At 45.5% G+C, this 19,796-nt stretch overlaps 1 protein-coding gene across 5 annotated transcripts in view; it reads right to left on the bottom strand.

Moving 5' to 3' along the window:
- GRIP1 (glutamate receptor interacting protein 1) overlaps positions 1–19,796 on the bottom strand; it is a 477,907-nt gene that overhangs the window by 176,638 nt on the left and 281,473 nt on the right. For all 5 annotated transcript variants that reach the window (XM_075552787.1, XM_075552788.1, XM_075552790.1 and 2 more), the window contains exons 3-4: positions 4,720–4,855; positions 2,383–2,528 (exon numbers count right to left, since the gene is read on the bottom strand). In XM_075552787.1, the coding sequence (XP_075408902.1) occupies positions 2,383–2,528; positions 4,720–4,855 (282 nt within the window). The remainder of the gene's footprint in view (positions 1–2,382; positions 2,529–4,719; positions 4,856–19,796) is intronic.

The raw sequence follows: 19,796 nt of genomic DNA, 5'->3' as shown, positions 1-19,796 counted from the left end.
CTGGACCCCTTCCTTGCTTTCTGGCAACAGAGTGACCAAAATGTTTGCAGGCATTCTAGCACGTCTGTAGTTTCAAATTGTCTAAGATCTTGTTGGGTGTTGTTCTCCCTAAAAACCATCTCAAAACAACACATCTCTTTAAAATAGGAAATTAAATAGAAAACCACATAGACCGACCATTCCTTTTTCATAAAAATGAATCTCAGTAAAGACTGGCTGAACTGAAGTCAACCTTCAGTTTTTCTTCCACTAGATGCATGAGCGTGTGCTCCTGTGAATACTCGTGGGCGCGCGCACACACAAACACACACACACACACACACACACACACACACTCCCTTTGCGTTCTTTCTGGACTCTCGCGTGGCTAAGCCTCAAATTGCTGTGACTATCAACAGGTCTGCCAGTCTCGGCCTTGGGCGGCTTATCTCTCAGCAGTCCTTTCTCACCTGAGAGCAGCCAGCGTCAGCCCTAACTGTCTGAACTGTGCGAAGAGATGGCGTGTTAATCTTTTGGGTCTCATGAACGCAAAGATTTAAAGAAAAGGTTTTTTTTCCAAACAGAAAGAGGCAGAGATAATTCTTAGTAAACAAACCTCGTTTATGTCCATGTTTGTTTTAAAATATATATGTACTTCTTTTTCCCTTAGTTTTATTCCACGAAGAAGGCATAGCTGGTCTGATCACCAAAGCATTAAAGGCTTTAACTCCAAAGTATTTCTCAAACCTCCCCTCTCATTTTTAACCCTCACATACTCATATAATTGATGTTGACTCCTAGCGAACTTATAGGACAGTGTAGAAGTGCTCCTGTGAGTTTCTGAGAAAGTAATGCTTTGTGGGAGTAGAAAGCTTTGTCTTCCTTCCCAGGAGCGACTGTTGGCTTTGAACCCTTCATCTTGCTGTTAGCAGCCCAATGAGTAACCACTATGATATCATGGTTCCTCTTACCACTGTTATATTCACCCAGGATATCACCACTCTTTTAGAAAACTGAAACAGCCCTCCGGTTTATAGCTGCTGAATTCTTCTCCTATAAGGATAGAATTAAACACGTACATCAGACAATGTTCTTTCCTGGCTTTAAGAGCTTTATAAAGCTCTGTATTTCCCCTTGAGCTCCAAGCTCCACCACATGGCCCCCATTGGGCTCCTGTTTCTCTCTCTGGCTCCATCCCTCCCCAGACCTTCTCACCTGCTCCCTCTGCACTGCAGGAACCCCCCTCTGTTTCTAGTTCAGCCTAAAGCAATTCTTGTTTGGCTGCATAATTTGGTTCAAGTCTTTTCAGAAACACCCAACTCTGGGGCACTCAAAGCAAATCTTCACTACTGACTGCCCTCACTTTGGGAAGCTATGTGCCAAGAGTTCCTTTCAGGAAATGCTGTGTTTTGTTGATAGTCGTACCCCCAGTGGATAAAGTGCATAACCAAAGAACATGAGTGCCACATAGGTGGTTTCCTCTGGGCAATGGTTTGAGATTGTGGTTCCAAAGCAAATTGACTCTTGAAGTTTCAGAAAAAAATCAGTGCCTTGGTGGTGTAGTGGTTACACATTGGGCTAGTAACCACAAAGGCAGTTGTTCAAAACCACTAGCAGCTCCTTGGGAGAAAGACGAGGCTGTCTGCTCATGAAAAGAACTAAAGTCTTGGAAGGAGCCAATTCTGTCTTATTCGCAGGGTCACTGTGATTCACAGTCAACTCAGTGGCAGTGAGTTTGATTTGGTATGGGTAATAATAATAAAAATAGCTCAGATTATGGTTGTTTATTAAGTGCCTGACTGATTTTAAGCGCTTCCCAGCATTGAATCTTCATAAAAAGCCCACTGACAGTTAACTGGGGCCGCAATCCAAACTCTGAACACTCCACTGTGTATTGCATTGGCTGACATAACACTGTCATGGAACACCAGTCCTATAAGAGCACTGTCCTCTTTAATTCTTCCTGTATAGGATACGTCTCACAGGAGTCCAGGTGGTGTAATGGTTAGACACTGGGCTGCTAGCCACAAGGGCGGTAGTTCAAAACCACCAGCTGCTCCTCTGGAGAAAGATGTGGCTTTCTACTCCTGTACATGGTTAAAGTCTTGGAAACCCACTGGGAAGTCTCTAGTCTGTGCCCCAGGATCACGACGAGCCAGCATCGACTGGATGACAGTGAGTGTGGGTTGGTTGGTTTGCCTTTTTTTTTTTGGAGGATATATGCTTCTCCATTCCAATATTTTTAATATTATGAACCGCTCAAGAAATCTTGTCATTCCTAAAATTAGACCATGATTACAAAAAGGGCGTGGAGGTGAGGAACCAATTCCTTAAAAAAAAAAAAAAGGGTGGAGTGGGGAGTGGGGAGGATCTGTTTATGGCTCCTGGGCTGTGATTACTTACAGACGGGAGGCAGCTCGTACTCAACTTCAAGAACCACTCGCTCCCCAACGTTCTTCAGCAGGCTGATGATCTCGTCGTGGCGGAACTTGGCCAGGTTGATTCCATTCACGGCTTTGATGTAGTCGCCCACATCCAGCTGGTCACTTCTGCAAAACAGGGGCGCCCTGTCGGTGGCCACTCATGAAGGTCACCAGGCGGGAGAGATTCCTGGGCGATGGTTGGCCCTCAAGGGTTAGAGCCCCATGAAACCAAGGGTGCGGGTTGAAGGGTCCCCCCACTCCTACTGTTTGTTCTACTTTAGGTTTCCTGGCCCCGCCCCTTTTTAAAGCACCCTAAAACAAAATGAAGGGGACATGTGCTCCCGTAGCCAGCCCATGGTGGGTTGGTTCGCTGCGGGTCACTCCGATCCTGGACACACTAGATCTTGTTCTTGACTCTCATTTTCCCTCCATGTCTTTTGCATATTTACAGTATTCAGTGTTTGTTCGGGGTCAAGGAAAGTCAGATGGCACAAACAGATTATGCAGCCTACTGATAAGCAAAGGGCTGATTAAAAAGAATACTACGGACGAAGAAAAAATGGACAAGAAGGATACTGGGATTCAGTCATAGCCCATGTCTCTTCGTCACCACCGCAGAAACCTGCTTTCCTCGACTTCCGCCCCAAGAGCAGGCAGCAAGACCAAGGAGAGGAGCAAACATCCGTGACCCTGATTGGGCCCTTCAGTAGCATTTTTCCCCAACTAGAGATAGCTGTGTTCATTTAAGTAATCCTTCCTTCCTTCCTTCCTTCCTTCCTTCCTTCCTTCCTTCCTTCCTTCCTTCCTTCCCTCCCTCCCTCCCTCCCTCCTTCCTTCCTTCCTTCCTTCCTTCCTTCCTTCCTTCCTTCCTTCCTTCCTTCCTTCCTTCCTTCCTTCCTTCCTTCCTTCCTCATCCAAGCCAGCCTAGAGCTCCTATTGACTTCAGCTCCTCTGACTTCAGCATTCTGTCACTCACTCACAGACTGCGCTCTTTCTGCGCTAGGGGCTCTGGACAATCTTGCATTGTTGCTTTTTACTGTCACACAACAAGGTTATCCCTCTCCCTTGTTTTCGGTTTTTCACACCTACCTCCCTTAATCCATTAGCAACCCTTTGAGGGCAGGGACCTTATCTTTAGCGCTTTTGATATACTTTCTGTAAAGTGGCAGTGCTTTACATACATACATATTAGAGGACTGAGCTCGAACAAGCATTGCATTACTTTTAACTCTAGCACTACTCAGATTAAAAACAGCATCCCCCTCGTTCACTCTTGTTTCAAGGGCTCCAGCTGAAGCCGCTCTGGAGACAGGACAAGCCCTAGCACCGCAGATTGGCCACAACTGTCATAAACCAAAGGAGGCTCTGGGCGTGGAAAGAAGCTTCTTAGAAGCCCGCAGAAAACAGATTAAGGCACTCCCGTTCCCTGGCAGCCTCTCTTTCCCACACCGCCTTCGGAGCACTCCATTGGGTTAAGCTTATAAACTGCTTGAGGTGAATCACCAGAAGTCACCGCTGTTTCAGATCACACTTTATAAGGTGACAACTCTAAAAACCCCTCTGAGATGATGTGGACAAATATATTGGTGCCCAAGCCTAATGGCACTTTAACCTCACTCTTCAGGAAACCTGACCGTTCCATTACTCCTATCTGAGGTGAATTGAGAATTTCTCTATAAATACTTCCTTCTCCTCAACACAATCCCCCCCCCCCACACACACACACAGGCACACACACTCAATTCAGGGCAGTGTATTGTTGACTAGAGTACTATTTGTAGTTCACAGGAACGAGACCGCTTGATCCAAGCCGTCTATCTGTTTGGAATCACCTTTTTGATGGGATAAAAAGGAGAATCCCACCAGTAGAGAAGTAAGCAGAGGTGGCGAAAGCAACCTTCTTAGTCAGAAACTTGGAGTTGACCTTGAATCATTTCCTCGAGGGCAGGCCCTCCCACACCCCTACCTGCCCTGGAAATCGTATGACCACAGTTAGATAGTCAAGTATTCCCTTCGCCACTGCTGTCCCTCTGCTGTTCAGCAGTCCTTCTGGGATTAGATCCAAACAGGCATTTTCATATTCAGACCTTGTGAAGGCCCGGCTGCTCCAGAAATGACAGGAGAATCTTCCTGATGACTCTGGCAGTGGCCAGAAGCCATATGGGCAGACCCCTGGGGCAGCTTCTGAAACACAGCCTCCTGGTAGCTGTCGTTTATTTATCAGTGACCTTTCCTAACGATGCTTCCGTTTTTGCATTAATTACAACCACCCTTCCATTCCCGCCCCTTTGTCTCCACGTCCCAGACATGCAGTTACCTCGCAGCAATGCCGCCTTGCCGCAGGTTCGATACCCGTGGCTTGCCATCCTTATCAACGCCTCCAGACACCGTCAGGCCGAGGGTCGTGCCTTCCTTCTTCATCAGCTCAACGACTGTGGAGCCCTTGAACTCCTCTGTTGAGACAAAAGGGTTCACAGCATTAGACAGAGTCAGAGCACAGATGCTGCCCTTGTGTGTGGTCACGGGGGCCCTCCGCACACCTTTCCCACTTTTTATTTCAATGTGGCTTCCTTCCACGGGCAGGGCCACATAGCTCATCAAGACGGGCCTGCAGGTAAGGCTGAGGCAGGTTGTCCATCGTGGGGCAGGCCACCCTGGGTTGACATGACGCAGTGCAGCACAGCGGGTGCACATGGCAATATTCACCCTGGGATTTCAGTCCTTCTCAAGTTACTTGGTGGCGGTGGTGGTTCTCCTCAGAACCACCAAGGGCGCAACGAAAAGTTGTACAATGAGAACCTAGAATAGAATTTTCTTTCCTGACACAAATACACACAGCGCAGGAGCAGATTCCCAGTCCCTGGTTCGTGTTAGCTCACGAGGCTAACTGACACAAAGAAGAGGGAGCTGTCCACCACGATGGAAAATCACAATGGCACAATGTCACTCAGAACACAAAACAGAATGTCTGTCATGTAACAACGCATGTCATTTCTTACAGACCATGCCACTGCATGGCAAGGCAGCACTGGTCCCCAGAACCCCCAGATAACAACTCAAAATAAAAAAAAGAAAGACACTTCACCAGCCTTCAGGGCGATACTATCTCTACACCAAGTGGAAATGGGAATCTTTTGATCTTAGCACAACAGAAGGTTAGAGAACGCTACCCGCCTCCTTCCTCTCCGATAGGAGAGGGAGTAGAGTCAATATTTATTTATCCAGAGGCTTCCACTTGGACTTTCTCTGTGATGTTATTTCCCCTCTCTGCAAACATATCAGGAGCTTAAAAACATGCATGAAAAAATAGAATTAAAAGGTAATGGAATATTTCCACAAACATGTTAAAGCCCCTGGTATATGCTGGGGAGGGGTGGGGAAGCGGGACAACTTCCAACTCTTCCTGAATTTTCCCGGTGGTGCGATTTGGACACATGGGACTTTCCGAACCCCAAGGGAGCCCGAACTGCATGAACGTTCACGCTTATTGTAAAGGTTTTTTAAAACTCTTGCTGGTAGGAAGTGGTCCTGAGAAACCACCTCTCATTGATTCCAGTGAGAGGAACAGAGGATTTGGACAGAGATGGTCAGGTGTGGCAGGCCACTGTCTTTCTCAGTGTTGTGTAGATAGGACAGATTTCCAGGCATGGTTTTTTCAGGCTTGCCGGGGCTAGCTAGGATACCATTTCTGCAGGTCTGCTATATTATATTGTGCCCGTTTCATGCCATTTCATATGTGATTGTTACTGCTCTTCAAGGGAGAGACGAGGAAGAACCTGTGAGTGGGTGTGGCGTTCCTTCGTCTTTGACCTGAGAGATCAAATATGGTCATGAAGTCAAGATTCCTATCAAAAGCATCCAGGGGGAAGAACTTTGATATCGTTTGCTCCAAGAATTTGTAGCAAAAGGCCATCACTTTCACTCTACCTGTGCCCCCATGCATCGGACACAATATGCAAAGGCCTTCCTTATGAGAAGACCACGCCCACAGGAGGCAACATCAGGCTGTGACCTGACTGACTGGCTAGACTCCACCCCTACACTTTTATGTCTTCAAGCTGTGGTGACATGGAGCAACTACCCTGAAGGAGATGGACTGACATAGCGGCTGCCCCAATGGGCTCAAGCAGAGGACCAGTTGTGAGGATGTTGCGGTGTTGTGATCGGTGGGCACAGGTCACAATGGGTCAAACCGACTTGATGGCACCGAACAACAGAGTCCTTGATGACAGAAGCCTAGCTCTAATCTGTTTTAAGTTACGAAAGTAACCAAAATGGTATGGGGACCCTTCACATTCCAGAGACAGACTGTGCCTGGCAATTTTGCCCAACTGAGGAATTCTCTGCGTTCCTTCACAATGCAGGCTGCTCTGGAATACTCACTCCAGCATCTGATTGCTGGTCTTGACTTCTTGGAAGCATATTTTTGTAGTGCTATCAGAGGGTCTGTCAGAAACGAACAAGGAAGCAACTATGAAACAGGAAAGCCAGACAAGTGAAAAATAAGCTTCAGTGCATAAACACTTTATTCATACTCAAGTTTTCAAGAACATGCCCCGTGCCTAACACAGGATGCCAGTGCAGAGAGACAGCCCGAAGGGCAGTGGCAAGGTGGGTTTCTGCAGAGGCTCTCAGACCCCTCATAGCCTTCTGGCTGAATTCTGAAACCTACCTGGAAAGTGTCATTTCTTTTGTTTAATTTGCTGTCCATTAGAATAGCAACGCAACCACCTGGGCCACTTTTTAAACTGGTAATAGGCAATTACCCTCTCATTTAGAAATATTTCAAATCCTGGGCTAAAAACTCGTTTTAGTCACACGAAAGGAAGAAAACATTCATGGTACAAGTGACTGGCGGCATGTGTGTGCGCATCAATTCAAGCCCGTCTCAGACCTCTGCGGAAACCACCACATCCAGAGGATAAGCCCAAACTCTTGTCCTCAAGATGCCAAGAGGCTCCTGCAGGGACACAGACAAGTCACACAAAGGCCACCACGCCACAGCGGGGCTGCCATGGACAAGGGGCCACCAAAGAGCAGGAGTTTCACATGCCCATCTATTTCACAACTTTGTCTTCTGTTCACTCTGTCTGGGCTTATCGATCAGGATGGAGGCCAAGGCGAGGTTTTAAATTACGTAGGTGAAAACTCAGGGTGGAGCTGAGTGAGGCAAGAAATGTGCTGATTCCCAAGGTTGTTAATTGCCAATAACTGTCTTCTTCGGCCCTGAAGACTCACGTCTTCGGTAGGAGTTTCCGCAGGGTGTGGGGGCGAAGCAGCTGCAGGCAGAGGGAGGGCCCTGCTGCTACCTGAGCGCGCGCCTCCACGAATCAATCACTTTCCGTCTGTTCTGGTGTTTAATGTTTGCATAATGATCTAATGGCACATAGAGATGAAGACAGATGTATTCATTTGCATGCGTTCACGTTTACTTCAGGCTTACAGAGCTCTGCAGTGAAGAGGGGAACTTGGGCAAATCAGGAAGCGCTGAACATTTCTTTTCTTTTGTGATTTAAATTGCAAATCTCCCTCCAAAGTGAGCGGGCCTCTAGCAGAGGCTGTAGAGTCTCTAAATTAGTGAGCAGTGCAGGGGGGTTGGGGGGGCGGAGGAGGGGGGTGGAAGACAATGCACAACTGGCAAGGCACAGGGAAGCTTGGGTTTGGCCGTTTCTTCAATCTCCGTGTTTCATTATCTTAGAAAATAAATTCCAGACCCACATCTGTACCCACACTCATGCAACAGAACCCAAAAGAATTCCATTGATAAAACAGGATTTAGGTATTTGCTACTTTTCTCTTTGGGTTTTCAATTCATCCTTTGAGATACTGAGCTCCAGCAAGATTTCTGACAAGATACATCAGAGGATGGCAAAAGAAACAGAATTCTGATACATTTTTGCAAACAAGTTTAAAGTTACTAAGTAGAGGGTTGGCAAGGTAAGATGTAGCACACCTCTAATAACTAGCTAGGGACAGACAACAGAAAAAAGCACGCCATTCATCATAGCCAAATTTTGGACACGTGGTCAGGAGAAACCTGGCCCCGGAGAAGGGCATGATGCTTGGAAAAGGAGCAGGGCCGTGGCAAAGAGGAAGAGCGTTGACAAGATGGATGGACACTGCAGAGACAGCCCAAACATGAGGATGACGGGAGGAGCTAAAACGGACTGGACAGCACCTAACAAAACCATAAGAGGAAAACCCTAGGAAAAGACAGCAAAAGCTCGCAGGACCTAGTGTGGAACAAGGAGCCCTGGTGGCGCAGTGGTTAAGCACTGCACTGCTAACTGAGCTGTGGGAGGAAGAAAGATGTGGCCGTGAGCTTTGGTGAAGATGACGTATCGCCTGGCGAATGCAAGGAGGCAGTTTACTCTCCTCTGTCCTCTCGGGTGGCTGTGAGGCAGAATTGACTCAATGGCAACGCGTTGATTTTATATGTAAAATCTAATATTCTAGTGGGTTGTCCTGGCATGGCATAACCAAGCATTGATAAGATATCAGTTCTTCCCAAGTTATTCTGTAAAGTTAGAAATTTCCATAAAAGCATCAAGGGGTTTTAGTTTTGGGAGAAGCACAGGATATACTTTTTGTTATTGCAAGAAATGGAACATGTACCCTTGCAGTTTACTGGGAAAAGCTGTGTCCCCAACTTGCTGCTTCGTGTTGCTGTGGAAGAATAGAGAGGAAGCCAACCTGGATGAGGTAGCCGAGCTAGGACTGCCTGTCCATCATTGCCAAATCACAGAGCAGGGCTGGGCACGTCGGCCATGGACTGTGCGCAGCCCACACAATCATCAACAGCAAGTAACCATCACATGACTCACTGCCATCGAGTCAATTCCAGCTCCTGAGAACCCTGTGGGACAGAGAAGGACTGCCCCCGTAGGTTTCCCAGGCTGCACATCTTTCCTGAGGTCGAAAGTCTCATCTTTCTTCCGAAGAACTGCTGGGGGTTTCACACTGCTGACAAGTATGGCCAGAGAACAATGCTATAAATATTTAAATGGCCCTTTGAAGAAAAAAAGATTCCCCATCCATGGCATAAAGCAATCAAATACCCCAATGGCCTCTGAATATGCCCCACCTGATCAAAAACAACTGCAACAAAACTACAAACAAGAACAAAGCAAAATAAAAAACCTGCTCCGAGTTTACATCTGCTTGGAAATACTAAGAAGAAACAGAAAGATGAGTGTTACAGGTTTAGGACACTCAGAACGAATACTTGGTCATGATTGTTTGGCCACGCTGCTGTTTTATGTAGAACAGAGGCACAACGGAACAGTGCTAGTGGGGGCTGTGAGATTCCTCAGTACCCAGACACTCTTGCCTTGTTGTTTTTAGCTGACAGCAGACAAAGAGAGCCACACCAAATTGCTGGCCAGCCTCTAAATTTGGGAGTTCAGTGAACAGGAAAACACCAAGTGGACAATCCCATCCTATCTGGTTGCTCAAAGGCGTCATCCCGCAACTAAGCATTGAAGTCAGCATCACTAGGTGAATGGAAGGAGGGAAAAGTAGTGCACGCAGAGGGCAACAAGGGTAGGGCATTGCGTGAGTTCTGGGGAGTGCAACTCCATTCATTCAATGTGCAGTTTTAAGCCTGGCTGCAAGTTCGAACCTGGAGAGTTTAAAAGCAATAATGCCTGTGTCCACCCCTAAGAAGCCCTGGTAGTGTAGTAGATTAAAAGTGTTGGGCTGTGACCTGCAAGGTCAATGGTTCGACTCTCTATGTCTACTCCTAGTAAAGCTTTACAGCTGGGAAAACCTACAGAGGCAGTTCAACTCTGTCCCGTAAGACTGCTAAGGCTTGGAATGGACTGGAGGGCAGGGGGCTTGGTCTTTTTGGTGTTGGTGCCCACCCCGTACCATTTGATCCAGAACACCTGCAGATGGAAAACTGACATCAGTATTTTTGTTGTTGCTGTTGACAATAGACATAGAAAAAATACATGCATACCAATCCCAGTGTCTGCCTGCGCATCGACTACAGCCTGACTGTGTTCAGCCCTCTTTACTTAAAAAAAAAACAAAAAACTTTATTGGGGACTCATACAACTCTTATCACAATCAATACATACATCAATTGTATAAAGCACATTTGTACATTCGTTACCCTCATCACTCTCTAAGTTCCTGCTCTCCACGTAAGCCCCTGGCATCAGGTCCTCATCTTCCCCCTCCCTCACACCCTTCTTTTCTGAGCTGTTCCTCCACATGAACATGAACTCAGCTGCACACTAAGGTTCCCATCTAATTTCCCGAGTTGCTGTTGTCAATGTGAGCCCACCTAGATAGATGTTAAAAGGACTTAATGCTCAAGGCAGACATCCTGTACTAGTTAAACTAACCGATTTGTTTTTGAGAAGTCTTTAGGGGTATTCCTGGTTTAAGGTTTAAAGACGATCTCAGGGCACACACTTCAGGGATTCATCTGGACTTCTGGGCTCCAGAAAGTCTGGATTCTTTGAAAATTTGAAATTCTCTGCTGCATTCCCATCTCCCCTTTTGATGAAATTAAAACGTCGAATTTGAGATAGCCACACCCTTGTAAACAGTAAGATAGAAAGATCCTCACTCTCCACTTTCCCTCAATAGTAACATCATGGAAAACTCTGGTTGTTGTTGGGTGCTGTCAGGTTGGTCTGGCTTACAGCAACCCTATGCGTAGCGGAACGGAACACTGCCAGTTGGGCCCCATCCTCCCAATTGTTGCTCTATTTGAGGCCATTGTTGCAGCCATTGTGCCAATCCACCTTGCTGAGAAGCTTCCTCTTTTCACCGACCCTCTGCTCCACTGAGATGATGTCTTTTCTAGGCTTCGGTCTTTCCTGATAACACGTCAAATGTACACGAGGCTAAGAACTGGCTGTACTTGTTTCTGAAAGCAATGTGGCTGTAATTCTTTCCAAGACAGATTTTGTTTGTTCTTCTGGCAATCTGTGGCACATTCACTATTCTTTGTCAACACCATAATTTAAATGCACCAATTATTCTCTTTTCTTCCATATTCACTATCCAGCTTTTACACGAGTGAGGCCACCTTAGTCTTTTGCAGGAGATTTGCCCAAAGCAGTATGTCCTTTGTTTTCTGGACTGCTGCTTCTGTGAGCATTGACTGTGAATCAAAGTACACTGACATCCTTGACCTATTCAGTATCTTCTCTGTTTGTCATCATGTCATCTGACTGTCCAGTTGTGAGGATTTTTGTTTTCATTACATTGAATTGTAATCCATACGAAGGCTACGGTCTTTGATCTTCATTAGTAAGTGCTTCAAGTCCTCCTTGCTTTCAGCAAGCAAGGTTGTGTCATCTGCATATCTCAGGTTGTTAATAAGCCTCCAGTCCTGTAGGATGCCACATTTCTCTCCATATAGTCCAGCTTTTCAGGTAATTTGTTCAACATACAAATTGATTAACTATGATCAAAGGGTATAACTCTGATACACACTCTTCCATATTTTAAACTATGCAACACTCCCTTTTTCTGTTTGATGCATTCCCTCTTGATCTAAGTACAGATTCTGCATGGGCATAATGAAGTATCCTGGAATTCCCATTCTTCCCAATGCTATCCATAGTTTATGATCCAGACAGCTGAATGCCTTTGTGTAGTCAATAAAACACAGTATACCAGCTGGAGAGGGGAGCCAGTGGAGGGGCCTGAGGTCTTGGCCCCAATATCAGTTACATGGACAACTGCTCTCCCCCCAGAAGAATTTACTTTAGAGGATGGCACTGAAGCTACAGGTAGGGGAGAGGGACATGTCTGATCAGAGCACATGGGAGCAAACGAATGGGGAGGAAGAGGGAGTGGAGCACATCCTGGCCCACCAGGCTTGGAGGACGATATTCCCACTCCGAGCAGCCAATGCACAGAGTGGACCATATGGCTGATCCCACTATGAGACATGACGTCCCTTGCTGAACCATGGCCCTTTGGGGGACAACAATGAAGACTCATTGTCTGGATTGGCTCAGACTGACGCCGTGACACCGAGGCAAAACACCAAAGGCGTGCAGCAGAGCAACAGGGGGAACAGAGCAGGGAACTCCTGAGGGAGTGCAAAGGATAGACTTTGGGGCCAGAGCATGGGACCCCATGGAACTTGACTGGAGGACACACTTAGAGGTAAAAAATCAGACCTTGATCAATTTACAGGTTTTTTTTTCTTTTTAAAATTAAAAAATTTTTTTTAATTAATTAATTTTTTTGTGGGTCATTGGTTTCCTTTTTCGTTGTCATTGTTGTGTTCCCTTTTGTCACATTGTCTTGCTATGCCTTGTTTTTGGGGTGCATATTATTATCTCTGCAGATCTATCTAGATAAGATAGGCTGGATGAACAGTCTGGAGGAGAAAACAATGGGGCTGATGGTTTTGGAAGGACATGGAAGAGGGGGAGGGGGAGGTAAGGAGGTGTTGTTGACCAACCCAGGGACAAGGAAGCACAAGTGATCCAAAATTACTGGCAAGGAGGGTGTGAGAGGCCTGGTAGGGATACAGCAAGATCATTGTAACTGAGAGAAATTACAGAAACCCAAATGAAGGCTGAGCATGATAGTGGGACAAGAAGGAAGTACAAGGAAATAGAGGAAAGAACTAGGAGACAAAGGGCATTTATAGAGGTCTAATACAGGCATGTACATATGTAAATATATTTATATAGGATGGTGAGGAAATTGATCTACGTGCATATATTTATAGGTTTAGTATTAAGGCAGCAGATAGACATTGGACCTCCGCTCAAGTACTTACTCAATGCAAGAACACTGTGTTCTATTAAATTGGCATTCCATGATGCACACCTTCCCACATGATCACTGAAGACAAATGTGTGCATAAGTAAATGTGGTGAAGAAAGTTGATGGTGCCTGGTTATGAAAGATATAGCATCTGTGGTCTTAAAGGCTTTCAGGTAAACAAGCAGCCATCTAGCTCAGAAGCATCAAAGCCCCCATGGAAGAAGCACACCAGCCTGTGTGACCACCAGGTGTCAAAGGGACCAGGAATCAGATATCATAGAACAAAAAATCATATCACGGGCTGCCCACCTTCCCGATATGATCACTGAAGACAAATGTGTGCATAATCAAATGTGGTGAAGAAAGCTGATGGTGCATAGCTATCAAAAGATATTGCATCTGGGGTCTTAAAGGCTTGAAGATAAACAAGCGGCCATCTGGCTCAGAAGCAACACAGCCCACACGGAAGAAGCGCACCAGCCTGTGTGACCACGAGGTGTCAAAGGGATCAGGCATCAAAGAACAAAAAATACGTATCATTGTAAATGAGGGTGAGTGCATAGTGAAGACCCAAAGTCCATCTGTAGGTAACTGGAAACCCCCTTACTGAAGGGACGGGGTGGGGGGAGGAGACGAGCCAGTCAGGTTGCTGGGTAGCAACGATGAAACATACAACTTTCCTCTAGTTCTTTTTTTTTTTTTTTAACATTTTATTAGGAGCTCATACAACTCTTATCACAATCCATACATATACATACATCAATTGTATAAAGCACATCTGCACATTCCCTTCCCCAATCATTCTCAAAGCATTTGCTCTCCACTTAAGCCTTTCCTCTAGTTCTTAAATGCTTCCTCCCCCAACTATTATGATCCCAATTCTACCTCACAAATCTGGCTAGACCAGAGGATGCACACTGGCACAGATCAGAACTGGAAACACAGGGAATACTGGACAGATGATCCCTTCAGGACCAGTGGTGAGAGTGACGATACCTGGAGGGTGGATTACAAGGTTCTACATATAACCTCCTCCCTGAGGGATGGACAACAGAAAAATGGGTGAAGGGAGACATCTGACAGTGTAGGATATGACAAAAAAATAATAACTTATAAATTATCAAGGGTTTATGAAAGAGGGAGGGGGAAATGAGGAGCTGATATTAAGGGGTCAAATAGAAAGCAAATGTTTTGAGAATGATGATGGCAACAAATGTACAAATGTGCACGACACAATGGATGTATGGATAGATTGTGATAAAAATTGTATGAGCCCCAATAAAATGATTAAAGAAAAAGAAAAAACGTTTTAATACTTTCTGGGATTCCCTGCTTTCAGCAAAGATCCACTGGATGTTGGCAATGTTACCCCGTATCACACATGCTCTTTCTGCATCCACCTTGAATTTCTGGCAGCTCCCAATCTATGTTGCAAAGATTTTTAAATTATTTTCAGCAAAATTTTACCTGTAAAATTTCTAGTTCAATAATTTGAACAATTTGTTGGGTCATCTTTCTTTAGGTAGCTCTCTTCCAAATGCCTTGTCATATTCCAGCAAGTGCGTACACAGCTGCATCATTTTTTTGGGGGTGGGGTGGGGGGAGGCTTCAACTAATATCCAGCAATTGCTGGTGCTGTTTTTCTTGAATGCCTTCAGTGTACCTTGGATTTCTTCTTTCAGTACCTTCTGTTCTTGATCAAATGTTACCTCTTGACGTGGTTGAGTGTCAACTAATTTGGGGGGGGGGCAGTGACTGTATATTCCTCTCCTCTCTTGAAGCTTCCTGCATCATTCATATTTTTGGTCCATGTTCCAGTTCTTAAGGAGTGGCTGCAGATGTTTCTTCCCTGGTTGAGTAATGTTCCACTCAGCAAATGAAGGTCCTCAAAGTGATGCTCCATCCATGCCCTTGAGGATGACTCCTACCTGAGGAGACAGCCCTCCTGCAGTCATACGTTAGTACCTTCCAACTGGAGGAGTTGTGCTTTTGGCATGACATCACACGGTGTTCTGCTGCCTTACACAGGTTTTCACAGTGGCTAATTCCTCCGAAATGGACTTAGTCTTAGTCTGGAAGCTCCATGGGTGACGCTGCTTGTACTTGAAATACTGGTGGCAGAGCTTCTGGGACGACAACAATGAGCCAGCCACCAAAGTCCAACAAACTGACAAACAAGTGGGGAAACTATAGGGAGCTTACATCGAGCCCGTCAACATATAGAGCACTTCTAGCACCCCAGGCTCTCACATGTTGCCCTTTGACAACCAAAGTGTTTCCTCTCCTCATCACCCCTCATGTAGCTCCACGAACTACTACTCTATTCTCTATGTTGCTGTGTTTGTCATTTCAAAAAGAGTATACAAATGGAATCATACTGTATGTACCTTTTGTAAGGTGGATTTTTTCTCACTCAACAAAATTCTCTAGAGATTTCTCACATCGCTGGATGTATCAATGCTTAGTAGTAGTTCACGGTCCGAGCTGTATGATTCTGTGGTCACCTGTGAAAGGATGCCTCCGCTGCTTCCAGTTTGGGGCAAGCCCAAGTAAAGCATCTATAAACATTTACAGACAAGCTTTTGTGGAACATAAGTATTCATTTCTCTGGGATACATGCCCAGGACACATTCTGGGTAATATGATAGATGTATATTTGGTCTTAAAATAAATGACAAAGCTCTTTTCTTGAGGGATTGTCTCATTTTACATTTATAGCAACAGAGCATGCATGATACAATCCCTCGGCATCCTTGCCAGCATGGGGCGTGGCCACTGTTTCCTCGTTTTAATCCTTCTGCGAAGTCTATTCGATCTCTTTGTGGTTTTGACGTGCATTTCTTCAACCGCTAGTGACGTTGAGCTTTTTTTCACACACTGATTGGCCAGTTGCAATTCCCCTTGATGAAATGTTCCCACACGTCATCTGGCCTCCCTCTAACTACCTGTCTTTCTCCCTTTGACTGCTGAGTTTTGATGGTTGCTTCTAACAGCAGACCCTGGATCCCAGTCCTTTGTCGATCAGGTGCTTTGTTAAGACTTTATCTAGCTCTCCTGCCTTTTTCTCTTCTTAAGATGATCTTGCGCAGAGCACACGGCTTTAAGCCCGATGAAGTCCTATGTATCAGTTTTTCCTTCGATGGATTATTCTTTGGTCAGGAGTAAGGATTGTACTGAGTCATAGATCTTGAGAAGTTTCTCCTCTTTTTTTCCTACAAGCTCTACAATTTTGTGGTTGATATTTAAATGTGTAATCCATCATATGCTCTGTCTTGTATGCTCTGCACAGGTAGTTGGACTGTGCCCCAAACTTCCAGCAGCCCCGAGACTCCCAGCAGTGAGACATAGAGCATCAACCATCGTGGGTGCTACGTTCACCTGTGATGAAGCCAGACATGTGAGACCCTCATGCTGTACTGACAAAAGTTTTGGTATTGTTAATATTGTTATTTATAGGACACAGACAGAAAACATTAACAGATTCCCAAAGGGGAAGTGTTTGCCCATGTCTATTCTCAGGCTGCTGGGCAGGAAGGTTGAGGTTCGGGTCAGAGGCTGTGTGGGGCCTGTGTGGCTCCTGGGGCTTCTGCTCTGCCACTGGGCCTCATTGGCTCCTGCTTCCACCTGCCTCTCAGCTATCCAGGCCTGAGGGACTCTCTTGCCATCATACTTCTTGGGCCCACACTGCCCAGGGATAGGCATGCTGTCCCTGCACGGGGCACACTGGGCTTCATATGCCCTATAGATGACGCCTAAGGATGACACCCCTTTAAGTCCATCAGCAAAACTTGTGCTCATTGGGTGCTCATCTCTTGCGCTGTGAGCCAGGGACCTCACCTGAATCTCATGGTCTTGTTCCATGTTCAGGGTTTCAGCTCTTTCTTCTAGGAGGTCTACAGGTACTCAGTGCCCGGAACCTGGGTCTTTGTCCCAAAGGACATCATCCACTCCAAACTCTTCTTGATGTTAGTGAGATGCCTATGAACCTCTGCAGGACAGGCCTTTCTAGAAGCCCCTCCTTGTCAATTTCAAGCCTTGGTCCTCCTACTAGGACCTGATTGGTATCCTCAGTAGACTACACATAGCCCAATTTGCATATAATCAACCAGTTCATCAAAAGAGGGGTCCAGTCAATCATTTTGTGAGAGCTATAAGGCCAAGGCTAGAAAGGCCATATAAAAACAATTCACTGCAATGCATTCATTTTGAATTTATATCTGAGGAAAACACAATCATATCTAATATCTACAGGATGCATGATTTACTAGCTTGAGATAATTCAGTTCCAACATTACGCCACAGACTAGATTGCTCTTGATGTTATTACATCTTTCCTAAGTTGGGATTTTGATGGTTACAATGATAAAAAGGAAGATGCATGTGAAAAATCAATATAGAACAGGAGCAAATGTGCAGTATGTTGTGCGATTTGAAGATCTGAGAAGCTATGCAATGCTTAATAAATACCCATATCCCATTAGTATTCATAGATATTTAAAAATTAAAGAAATACATTTTTCTTTCAAGTGTATGTCCCCCATACCCTACCCCAAGCAACTACTAAATTAGTAGGGCTAAATTCAGACTATATTGCTTGGTCCTAAATACCTAATAAGGAGCCTTAGTGGTGCAATGTTTAAGTGCTCAGCTGATAATAAATTGCTAGTTTAAACTCACCCAAAAACTCTGTAGAAGAACAGCCTGGAGATTTGCTATATATTCTTGGCCACAAAGATTACAGCCAACAGGGCCCTATAAGGAGGTTCTACTTTGTCACATGGGATTGCTATGAGTCAGAATCTGCTTGACCTAGCCAACAAAAATCATTGAGTAGATGCAATTATTTGGATATTATTTGGATCCAACAAAAGCCCACTGTCACCAACTCAATTTTGCCTCATAACAATATTAAGAGGGACTGGTAGGTTTGAACTGCTGACCTTGCAGTTTGCACTACAATGCTACCTACTATACCACTAGATGCACGGTGGGGAAAAAAAACTTACTAACCATGAAGGGTTTTGTGACCCAAGAAAGTTGGGAAACTCCTTCCCTAGGACTTTATCCTGTGTGCATTCCCTGGTGGAAGGGGAAAGTGAAGCTTCCAGCAGTGTCTGCGTTTGTTTACATCCCTTGCTATATGTGCACAATCTACTGCAAGGAAGGCTGAGAACTGGAGTCCAGAGAGCTGCTCAGGCAATAAGGGAGGACAGATGTGCGGACAGGGAGTTGGTTTTGCCACATCCAGGGCACAGACACAAGGCTGAAATCCATCAGTGGCTATGTGGATGGCAGGCACTCTAGACATAGCAAGGAGGCAGAGCTACCAAGAGGTCAATTAGCCTGTGAAGAGTAAGGAAGAGTGGGGGTCAAAAGGACTTCCAGCTTTCTGGATCCTCTGATTGGGGAGGGGGTGCTGCTAGCTCCCACTGAGACCAGGAATCTGACAAAGAGGTTTGTGTTATGAGCCATTGGAGCCGGCGCGGGGACTTGCCATAAACGTGTAGAAAGAGGCGTGATGAGAATCTCTCTTTGACCAGGGCTTTCTGTAAATAACAGGGAAAGATCTAGTCTTCGCCTAATTTTCCTTACACCACAAAGTGGCTTATAAGACTCTAGCCCCATAGCTGTAACATGAGGAGAAGAAATGTACTTTAAAAGGACCCGCAGGAGACACATTTAGCAAAACACACATGGGGGAAGCGCTTTACTTCCTGGAGTCCCATCAGCTGCACAGATTTTTTTTTTTTAAATACTAGAAAGAGTGCAGAGAAACACAGCCAGTCACAACTCTGCCCACTAAGCACGAAGTCACGGGCTGGGAAGAGCTGGGGTCAGGGAGCGTAGGTTTTTGTTTGTTGGATTTTTATCTTCTACTGTGATTTACGTGGGGATTTACATACCCGCTCATGGTTTTTGTTGTTGTTTTTTTTGCATTCAATAACTAAAACAACGGATCAAACCTCTCAATGGCTTTCCGTGTCATCCCCCTGCCTTTTGAATTATAGTTTCTGCTCCCCAATTCATCCCTGTCCACCCTCCAGATTATTTCCTTCCCCGCCTCCCCACCAAAGGCTGTTTCTTTGGTATAAAAACCTTCTAGAGTTTTTTTTAAATCACAGTGGTCACATCTACTATTTGTCCTTCTGTGTTTCATTACCTTCACTCAGCACGACGTCCTCCAATCCATCCCTGTGTGTTTCACCCTTTCACCATTATTCTTTTACATTTCATCTTTAATATCTGCGCAGTATTCCATTGTGTGTGTGCACCTACGTTTCTCTGTCCACTCTTCCACCCATGGGCATTTGGGCTGTTTCCATCTTCTTGCGGTTGTGCACAATGCTGGATGCCAGTGGGTGTGCACGCAACTGTCTGTGTGCTGTGTTCTTTATTTCTGCAGGGTATGTACCAAGGAATGCCACTGCTGAGCCATAGTGTGCTCCATTGTTTGAGGAACTGCTGTATCTCTTTCCACAGTGGTTGTACTGATGTACAGCCCCACCAGCAGTCTATGAGGGAGCCAGTCTCTTGGCTCCCTGAACAGCATGTGTTTCCTTTGTTGTTTTTTTATTTTTTAACTTTGCTATTAATGACGGGGTAAGGTGGCATCTCATCCTTATTTTATTTGCATCTCTCACATGACTA

This window comes from Tenrec ecaudatus, chromosome 6, assembly GCF_050624435.1.
Source record: "Tenrec ecaudatus isolate mTenEca1 chromosome 6, mTenEca1.hap1, whole genome shotgun sequence".
NCBI lineage: Eukaryota > Metazoa > Chordata > Mammalia > Afrosoricida > Tenrecidae > Tenrec > Tenrec ecaudatus.
The sequence above is the reverse complement of the archived record's forward strand: the minus strand, read 5'-3'. Positions and strand labels throughout refer to the sequence as shown.